Below are 11,047 nucleotides of genomic sequence, written 5' to 3'. Positions count from 1 at the left end.
GTTCTACTTGTCTGTGTCCCATTCTCCCCATGGGGCTTTAGCCAATCCCACAATCTTCCCGATTCTTCTTGTAAATGCCATTAATAGAATACATTGGAAAAGATAATTTGATAGACAGCATGTTTTATTTATGGATCAGCATATTTGGTTCCACTCTTGGCTAGAGAGTTCCTTTTGTGTAAGATTTAATGCTTAAAACTCAGTGCGGAGAAAGAGAAGATATTCACTGGGATAGATAGCCTGTCCTTTCATTCTTTCATTCCACAAATCTTTATTGAGAGCTTATGTGTGCAGTTACTTCTGATAGGGGGAATCATATTACCTGTCCTGAAGAAGTTTGCATACCCAGAAATTATTAATATTAGTAAAACAGAAATAGGAGATAGGTGAACATCGGTGCTTGGTGGGTTTCCCACTATTGAATAATTGCACTTTCGCAACTATCTGCTAGTGAAAATAAAGAAGTGTATTGTCATAGGCTCATATTTCCATCGTACTACATTTCTCTTCTCCTCTAGGGATTGGATTCTGCATATACATTGTTTAGTGAAGCCACAGTCATCTGTATTCACTGTTATGGACTTGAGTGGCAATACCACTCAATTTTATTCAGACACAAGTAGTCATAAATACCCTCCACCACATGGCTCAGGAGAAGGGAGGAGAATACCACATGGCAGAGTTGGAGTTGTGTGCCAAATCTTACAATAGTTCAAAAACAGTTGGCCCATTTTCATTTTAACTACTCTATTAATTGATCTGAATCCTGGTTTACAATAATCAGGACATGAGCTGTCCTGTCGGTCCAGAAAACGATTCTATTTTAACTATTCCACAGTGTACAAGCCATATGCTGAATTACAACACAACATAAAGCTTGAACATTTAAATGCTAACTTGTGGCTGCTTGTTCCTAATGAGTCATATTTTTGTGATACCATACTTTTCAAATCTTTTCATATCTTATGGCCATAGATACGACTCTGTCTTTGAACTAATCTATCTGACATTTTGTGACTCTTGGATTTAATTTCTCTAGTTTATTCAGTTTACCAGGTACAGTTTCTGGAGTGAGTGGTTTCTGGATGAGAGTCCTGGTACAACTTATATCTCATATTTTCTCTGAAAACTTTAGATTTTATACATGTATTTCAAAAAGGAGCACATTATAATGTGCAAAAGGGCTTAAACGTAGATATTTACTTGTTTAAATGACTAGGAAGTAACATTTTGCCTGTGTGACCTACAAGACTGGAGTCAGCCACATGGAGGAATGTCTCAGGACCTGGGCTTCCTTCTTGGCACTGTATGTGATCACTTCACCCCACAAAACTCTATGTACTTCCTCATAAGGATTTGGAATTTAAATTACCCAGCATCTCATTGTATTCTATGCCCTAAAACCAATGAAGTTCTTGGTCAGAGAATTCCAGCTTCTGTGGTCTCTTATGTTTCTTGTTTTCTCTTGAAGAAGGCTATTTCTTCTACTAGATCCTCACCATCTGTCAGAATTCACCTTGATCTGGAGTTTCCTTTAAAGCTCCAGTAAAGCCATAAATCTAAATCTCAGACAGAGCTGTACTCCTTCAGAAAAAAAAGTGATGAGTGGAGAGAGTCCCTTTGTTTTCTGTGTTATATGAGTTGATCAGTTAGTGGAAAGGTCTCTGCTCTCGTGCAAAACCAGCAGCTGTATCCAGCACCTCCTGCCAGCAAACCTCCCAACTCTATCTGTTGGTGGGTGTGAGTAGCGTGCTAGTATGGGAGGAAATATGCTTGCTTTGGAGGACTGCATCTGGCATTGGGTGGTGATAAATGTTTGATAGGACTGGGCATCACACTGGAATGCTTTATTTTCTCAAGAGAGTAGAAATGAGGTTTTGGAAGCTGCGTTAATGGAGACTCATTTGTACATCTGCCTTCTGGGTAGAGCTGTTCCGTTTTAGGAAAGTCCTCTGAGGGCAAAGCTTATTTCTTTTGGCATTGTACATCATGGAGCAACCCAAATTGAGTTATTTCCTTTTCCTAATGATGGAATTTATCAGCAGTTACACACCGTTTTGACTGGAGTCTCTAGCAGATGTTTGGCTTAGCCAAGTGTGTATGTGATGCCACACGCAATGCTGCTTTATTTTTTAATGTTACAGGGGGTTTGTAACATCTATCTGACCTTACAGAAATGGGTTTTGATATGGGTAGCTGGATATTTCTTCAGATACTTGATTCCTTTTGGAGCTTTGAAAAGATGATTGGCTTTTGGAAGGTAATGTTATGTAGGAGGGCAGTAAAATTATTTGATGGTCTTATTCTAAAGGTTAACTTTTGTTTATTCTAAAGGTTAAATTTTGTTAAATTGTACTGAAGGGATGATCTTTGTGTTAATAAAATTTTTTAAATGTTTTATTTTTGAGAGAGAGAGAGAGAGAGAGAGAGAGAGAGGCAGAGTGAGAGGGGGACAGAGGATCCAACGCAGGCTCTGCCCTGACAGCAGAGAGCCCAATGTGGGGCTTGAACTCACGGACCATGAGATCATGACCTGAGCTTAAGTCAGACTCCTAACCAACTAAGCCACCCACTCACCCCTGATCTTTGTGTTTATTTTTTAAACATAAGAAGTAATTAAATATGTCAACTTAAGTAATTTAGAAATTGAGTTGTGTTGATATATATTTATTTGAGCTTTATAGGATTATTTTATGTATATACATGTATATGTGATTATTATATACATTTACATATACATATATATCTCTCATGACATACCACAGACTAAAATACTAAGTCTCTTTCTTTCTTTCTTTCTTTCTTTCTTTCTTTCTTTCTTTCTTTCTTTTACTAAGTCTTTATTTATTAAAGAAAAATAAGTGAGTTAAGAACTTTCTCCCAAGGTTTCCTCTCAAGTTATTCTTGTTTGAATGTCAAGGGGAGAAAAGTCATTCCAATAAATTTGCCAGTAAAGATCTTTGATTCAGACCTCAAGTGTAAATAGCCATTTCATTTCTTTAAAGATTGTTTTTAATTCCAGTATTAGTGCATAAGGCAGACTGGTCCTTTCCCTGAGTAGTTAGTGTTTCTGAGATTTCATGAATGATCTATTGGAGGCCAAGCACTGTAGTAAAATATGTCCTTCCCTCTTTGGACCCAAGTGCGGCCCATTGTCAAGCTGTGCTTCTGCCTTGGTGTGCGCATGTTATTCCAATCTGTTTTGTAGCTTCTTTTTCTGAGAGAGTACCTGTTAGCACACCACCCACATGTTTCTAGGTTAAAAAAACACCTGTTGTGCTGTTCAAAGATTGGTTGAAAATGTGTTTGTTTTTTAAAATTAGGATTCCAATTTTATACTGTTTTCAAATATAATACCTGGAAAGATTTATTTTGTGATAGGCTAGTTATTCAGAAAATATAGGCTGTTCCATTCACATTTAGCCTTCTTTTCCATTTAGAAGCAAATCATTTGTTGTTTTTTATTTGGTGCTTAATGAATGGAAAATAGAAAGATGTATCAGTTAATAACCAGCCTATTAGAAAGAAAAATTGAGTGAAAAGAGGGTGAAAAGAGTATTGGAGTTCAAGAGCTCAATGGAAGAGTTCTTTCCAAATAACTACAATCTCCACCACTCTCTTATAAATGTTATAATATCCCTATAGAGGAACCTACTGTATGAAAGGCAAGAAAGAGATAATCAGCCAGATACCTAAGTAGATGCCTACTATGTGAAGAGTTAGGGAAGACAGAGAAGTAGAAGCCATCCCTGTCCCAAGAGGATCTAAACACTATAGCGTGGTAGATGCAACAGTTCTACATCCTTAGCATCCTTAGCAAGGGTACTATAAGGAAGCACACAAGAATGAATTCACAAATGGATGATGCAGACACTGAGTACTGTGAGCGCCAAAGGGAAATAAACATAACAATCCTGTGGGCTGGAAAACCTCATGAAGGAAATGGGATCAAATTTAAGGAACCTGAATAGACTCAGTGCGTCTCCTACAGAAAACAAAAGTGTCGGGGCGCCTGAGTGTCTGACTTTGTTTCAGGTCATGATCTCACGGTCTGTGGGTTCAAGCCCCACATCAGGCTCTGTGCTGACAGTTCAGAGCCTGGAGCCTGCTTCAGATTCTGTGTCTCCCTCTCTCTGCTCCTCCCCTGCTTGTGCTCTATCTCTTTCTGTCTCTCAAAAATAAATAAATGTTAAAAAAATTTTAAAAAAAGCACAAAAGTGAACAAAGGCATTGAGATATGGAAGTGTTATCGCCAGATCCTAAGTTGGCCTCTTGGGTCAGACTGGAGAATTTGTGTAAGCAAAGAGTGGCAGAGAAGCCTGGATAAGTAAATTGGGACTAGATTATGGAGACTTTGCTTATTTATTACATAGGAAAAAATATACATTGTATATACATGGCATGCCATTGTAAACACATTTATTTTAAAATTCAAATAATAAGTTTTAATGATGCTTTCCCTCATGCGTGTCCAAGAAGTGTTGTTGTGTTGTATGGGTTTATTTCCCCAGGGGCAGAATGCTCAAGCTTTTAAGATTTTGGAAAAAGCACAATTTGCTGACTATGATGCATGTACATGCAGTTTTAGCCTAAGTCTGCTGGGGCAGTGCCTGTTGGTCTGTTTTGCATTCCTTTTAATTCTTGTTTTGTTTTTCCCTACAGGTGCTTGTGTCTATCAGGGTTCCTTGTTGGCGGTAGGTCATTCTTCATATATTTGGTTTATTTCTTTCGAATGTAAAATGCTTGATTGAGGTTGCTGAGTGAGTGAGGTGACCCTATCGTTGTGAAATATGTTTATTTTCCTTCACAGTTTGAGGATTATCCCTCAGCTTGGCACAATCATGCTCAATTACTTAATACCTTTTCCAGAGTGAATTAGTTCCATTTGAATACTCAGGTATTGGGAAAGGAGTTCAAACACCCAACACAATTTGCATTCCATAGCTGTCCTTTGTGTTCTTTCAATCAGAAAGAAAATTAGATCCTATTCTCTTGTCAGATATGAACTAGGGCACAATTTGTTTATCTTCCCATTGCATTTGCTTCTTCCTTTGAATGCCCCTCCAAATAAAAAAAAAGTAAAATTATTAAATTGAGTACAATATGGAAGATTCCTGACTGTTGCTGTGAATTGTAACTTTAAGTTTTGGTAAATAGCAAGCAAATTTACATTTTATCTCTGAACTTTTGCCATGTATGGTAGAGTTGATTTTGAATTTAATGTCATGATGACTTGGGGGGAAAGCTGATGTAAGTCTCATGCATTTCTTTTCATTAATAATGTACTATGGTGCATAACAGTGTGTGAAAGCCTTATTGAAAAGACTGTCTACACTCCATCAACTCTAATAAATGGTGTGACAAGTCATTCTTCACCACTTTTTTTATTTTGGTTTAATAAATGCTATAATAAAAACAGAACTGAAATTGTTGGAGAGGGTTTGCTCATTTACATCACAACCTGCTACTGACATGTGTGATATTGATAAGTCATCTTGGATTATCCTTGCGGTGTTGAGATAGATGAGGAATATCTGAAATATCCAACAGTCTAGATAATTGTAGATGTTCACAGTAATATTCTTGGTTCTAAACTTTATATAATACAGTTATTACTCTGGAGATTTATGTTTCTCCCCTTGTATTTTTCTATTAAAGAATCAGGAGAAAGCCATTTTCCCTCTCTTTCTCATCCCTTCCCAGCCTACTTTTCCTTGTGTTTCTTCTTTAATACATTTTGAGAATCATTTTAAAATCAAAGTGCTATGACGTACATCACTGGTTTTGGGGAATTGAGTGGATATTATAGACAAGTCGGTTTTCCATGTTAATACCCAGAAAATTGTTTTGTTGTATGCACTGCTTTATAATTTAAAAAATGTATTTTCATAACTATTGATCTATCCAGTACAATAGATACTGAAATAAGCAGGCCATGTATTATTTTATATTCTCCTCCTCTTTAATGAAGAACCAAGGATGAGAAAGAGATTAAGAGATTTGCTAAAAGTAAATTGACCATTAAGGGATTCACTAGAACAAGACAACATGTCTTCTTGCTGTTGTTCCCCTGTATCCAAAGAATAGTGGCTAGCCTATCTTCTATATTTGATATTGCTCTGTGTTAGTGTGCATTCAAATATGAAAGCATCATGTACTTGGAGAGGGCAGTGCCATTCAAGTTAAAGGAGAGACTGTCTAGTTAATTTGCACTTAATGGGTGATCTTGCTCTTCTCCGTTCCATGTCCTGGCTCCTTCCAGGGTTTATGGCTGCTTAGGGCTACTATGCTGCACTGTAGTGCACTAGCACACTCCTGATCCCCGCCAGTTGGCTTCTTTACTTACCAAGACTCTGCTACATGTGTTCCTAAACCTCCTCAAGCCTGATGTCCTTATTATTGTAATTATGCGACTCAGCTAGAAAGACAGTATACTTACTACAATACTAAAGGTTATTATTATTTCTGAAAAAATTTAATGCTTATTTATTTTTGAGAGGGGAGGGTAAGGGCAGAGAGAGAGGAAGACAGAACCTGACACAGGCTCCAGGATCTGAGCTGTCAGCACAGAGCTCGAGGTGGGGCTCGAACTCAAAAACCATGAGATCATGACCTGAGCTGAAGTCACATGCTTAACTGACTGAGCCACCCAGGCACCCCAATAATAAAGATTATTATTAAACAAATATTTATTGAGTGGCAGCTGTGAACCTGCTTTTCTAGGAGCTGGGAATGCATCAGTGAACAAACAGACAAAATCCTTGCCCTCAGGAAGCTTGAATTCTAATGAGTAAAATATATAGAATGTCAGATAAGTGCTATGGAGAAAAACAAGAGGGGAGTGGGGAGATAGAAAACACTGATGAGGGTGGCTACTGGAAACAGGGTGACAGGGATGGCTCCACTGAGAAGGTGCCATTTGAACAAAGACCTGAAAGCGGCCATTATAAGAGCTGAAGAATTCCAGAGAAGGGTAATAGCAAGGGTACAATCTGAAGCAGAAGCTGGCTTAGCCATTTGAAGAAGTGCATGGAGGTCAGAATGGCGGGACTGCATGATCCATGGGCAGGATGGCAGGAGACAAGGTCAGAGAGGTGGGCAGGGGCCTTGTATGGACTTTAGCTTGTCTTCTTGGTAAGGTGTATTGGCGAAGCTATAGCACAGGAATGACAAAATCTGACTTATAGTTTAATTAAGCTGCTGAATGTGAATGTGAAAAGAAATAACGTTCTTGTTTCTAGGGAAACTATGGTGAATACTTTAAAAAGACTCCATAGAGGTGAGTCACTAAAAATTTGCTGTCAAATTAAGTGTAAGAGAAACAACTATAAAAGATTGGGGAAAAACACAAAAATCCAGAGAGATTCTACATTTGGATTTATTTGCTACCATTTTAAGTTCTATTTCCATTTTAAGGAACTTTAAACTGGAAATGGCGGATGATACATTATGGATGTAGTTAATTGTGTGCATGATTCATTGCTACTCTCTCTCCACCTGATGTGGTCTCAGAGAAAGGCATTGCTCCCACATCAATGAAATTGAATGCATGTACATTTTTGTATTTTGAATTAAAATAAAGAGTTTAAGAGCATTTATATACTATTCTAGGATTTTCTGATTAAACAACTCTTTGGGTGACAGTGTCTTTAGTAAGAGGCCTCACAGTTGGGAGCTACCTCTGGGGATGGTGGTGTAATGTCCCTGTTCTAAACCCTGTAAATTCTACCCACACACAGTTTAGAGCTAGGAGTGACTTCAGAGATCGTGTATTCTGAACTCTCCATTTTATAGGTGAGAAAACTGGGGCAAAGGATGTGAAGTTCTTGAACTTAATCCATTTCTCAAGAGAGTAACCAGAAGTGGAGAGTGGGTCTGGTTGAAAGCAACAAAGCATCAGCTTCACCCAGAAGAATTCCAGAAAACGTACCAAGCAAATGAGAACGTGGGTCTAGTACTGGTTGCTAGTTGCTAACTCTCCCACTGATTCCTCTCTAATCTCATCCCCTGTTGCCTGGGAAGCTCTCAGAGATAGTGGAGCATTCATGATGCTTGTCTCCCGACAGACCTCATTCTGATTCTTCCTTCTCCACTACAAACCAGCTTGGTGACCTAGAGAAAATGACAAGATCTTCCTGAATCTCTATCACCTCCTGTGTGAAATGGGGATAGATAAGGCCTCTCCTGAGGGGGTTTTGTAGAGTAAAGAAGACAATGTGGGGAGGACACTCATATGAAGTGCATTGTATTTTCTTTTCCACCATAACAAAACTCCTCTTTACCAACTAAGAAGAATAACAAGAGGAAGGGGCAGTTGTTAAGCACCTACTATGTATTTCATACTGTCAACAATCCCAGGAAATAGGTGTTGTCTTTACTTTACAGATAAAGAAACTGAGGTTCAGAAGGTCTCAGTCGTTTGTCCAAAAATTATATAGCTAGTCAGTACCAGAAGGAGAGAGCAATCAAACCCGGTTCTGACTCGAGAGCCATTTCACTGAGCAGCCTGCTTTTCTCTGCCAAGCCAGTCTGCCTGTTGTCTCTGCACACAACTAGCTTATTTCACCTTCAGTTCTATACGCCCACCCCCTTGCTGCTGCACCTGCCATGCATTTGTCTCTGCCAGTCACTCTCCTGACCTCCTGCAAAAGCCAGTTGTCCCTGGCTAACCCCTTCCCATCTAACTGAGGCTCTCCTGAACTAACTAGATCCACCACATGATGCGAGAAATGTTTGGAGAGGGTCATTCCAATTTAAAAAATATATATGCTATACTTTACACACACACACTCCCAACAATGTGTTCTGTTTGTCAGTTTTGCTAGCTGTATGGACTTGTGGTGACCATCGGGGTAATTTGGTTCTAAGCTGCATGTACTGCCTTCAGTGTGTCTCTTCTCCTTTCTTTAACACCGTCTTCCCTACTTTTCTCTTCTTTCCATTCCTCAGGTCAAAAATTAACATTAAGGGAGTCAAAATACCCAGGAAGGTCCTATACTTTGAGAAGCACTGAGTCATCTATTTTGGGGTGTGTTTCATGTCCCACAACACCCCTGCCCCTGGGCTCTCAGGACTTTCTGTAACGTCAGAAAGAGAGAAAGGGAGAGCATGACCTTTTTAAATCAGGAATCTATCAGGAGGAGACTACCTAGTTCCTATGTTTAACTGTGATTGGGGCATTGAGTGTGAGGAGTAAGATAAATTTTTTATTTCAGTGTTTTCACTTATCTTCTGTTGTTTTTAAACTATTTTGAGCAAAAAGAAGTTAACTTTCTTTTGGTATCACCACAAGTAAGCAATTCTCTTTATTAGATTTTCCCTAGGGGTGGGTAGTTGGACTCTTAACCTCAATTTTTACATGTGTAAAATGGAAATAAACTATTTACTTCACAGGATTGTTGCAAAAGTTAAAGGAGATCAACATGAAGCACCCAGTTCTGTGCTTGTGACCTAGACCTACAACACTTAGTGAAGGTCAGCTGCTGCTATTGTTGCTGTAAGCGCTTGTGATTGGGAGAGTTGCACAAAACTATTCTTCTCTAGGTCAAAAGTGTTAAAAGTGTTGAAATTTTCCTACTTGGGATACTTTTGCTCACAAATGCTGACAAAGTAGATTATGAGACACTAAATTTTAACACATTTGAAAGAAAGAAAAAAAATTCAGGGACAATTAAAAATGTGGAGGGTTTACTTCACTACTGTATAGTATGACATAGTGGAAAGATCCAGGCTTTGGAATTTGAATCCTAGTACTGCTATATACCTGCTGTGTGACCTCAGGTCCCATGTTTTATACAGCTGTGTCTCAATTTCATCTTCTATATAATGAGGACTGTATTCCTCATAGGGATGATGTGAGGATTAACTGAGAACATGCTTGTGAAAGAACCCAGAACTGTGCTTGGCAAGAAACTGGCCGCTTACATCATCTAGGTGACAAAAAATGTTGGAGTGGAAATGACGGAGTGGTAGAGGCCAGGGTGTCTTGGTTTGGGTCCTGGCTGTGTAATCACTAGCTATGAAGCACTGAGTAAGTCAGTTGAATGAAATAAGCTCTAAGTTTCTAAATTTATAACATGAGAGCATTAGATCCTCTCCAAGATTCCTTAGCTCAGTGCTATCCAATAGAGCTCTCTGTGCTGGTGGAAATGATCCATAGCTACACGGTCTCGTATGGTAGGCATGAACCACATGTAGTTATGGAGTACTTGAGATGTGGCTGGTGACACTAGGGGACTGAATTTAAAATTTTTATTAATGCTAATTAATTAAAAAATTAAAATATAAATAACCTCATAGAGCTCATGGTCACTGTAATCTACCATGCAGCTGTAGAGCTTTAAAATTCTTAACATACAGCACTTAAGCTTGAATTATAGTCTCATGCGTGGTTCTCACCCCAGGTGAAGCCTCAGTGTACTCTTGTTAGCAGTTGTGAAGAAGGTCACAAGAAATCTGTTGTAGTGCCTGAATTTGCTCTTTGTTTATGTAGTTTAAACAGTTTGAAGGTCATCTTAGTTACAACACTACTCTCCCCATTTTGCTTTATATGTTTTCCTGAATGAAAGGGAGGGGGGTAGTTATAGCTGGGTCTTTGCTTGCAATCAGTTTACATATCCCATTAAAATTTTTTTTCAGCTTTGTTGAAGAATAATTGACAAATAAAAATTGTATGTATTTCAGATGTACTTCTTGATGATATATGTATATATTGTGAAAAAATCACCACAAGCTAATTAACTTATCCATCGCCTCACTTAGTTACCATTTTCTTTCTTTTTTTGGTGTGAGAACATTTAATATCTACCCTCCTAGCATGAACACTAGGTATTATATATGTGATGAATCACTAAATTCTACTCCTAAAATTAGTATTACACTATAAGTAAACTAACTGGAATTTAAATAAAAACTTGAAACAAGCAAAAATATACCCTCCTAGCAAATTTCAAGTGTACAATACAGTATTAACTATAGTCACATTGTTGTGTATTAGATCTTCATAATTTGTTCATCTTCTTAACTTGCATAATTGCCCCAGGCCTTG

General features: G+C 38.3%; 1 protein-coding gene across 1 annotated transcript in view; it reads left to right on the top strand.

Moving 5' to 3' along the window:
• FRAS1 (Fraser extracellular matrix complex subunit 1) overlaps nucleotides 1-11,047 on the top strand; it is a 431,004-nt gene that overhangs the window by 4,047 nt on the left and 415,910 nt on the right. The window contains exon 2 of the mRNA XM_045473641.1: nucleotides 4,663-4,694. Coding sequence (XP_045329597.1) covers nucleotides 4,663-4,694 — 32 coding nt within the window. The remainder of the gene's footprint in view (nucleotides 1-4,662; nucleotides 4,695-11,047) is intronic.

This window comes from Leopardus geoffroyi, chromosome B1, assembly GCF_018350155.1.
Source record: "Leopardus geoffroyi isolate Oge1 chromosome B1, O.geoffroyi_Oge1_pat1.0, whole genome shotgun sequence".
NCBI lineage: Eukaryota > Metazoa > Chordata > Mammalia > Carnivora > Felidae > Leopardus > Leopardus geoffroyi.
This window is presented reverse-complemented; position numbering and strand designations above follow the sequence as displayed.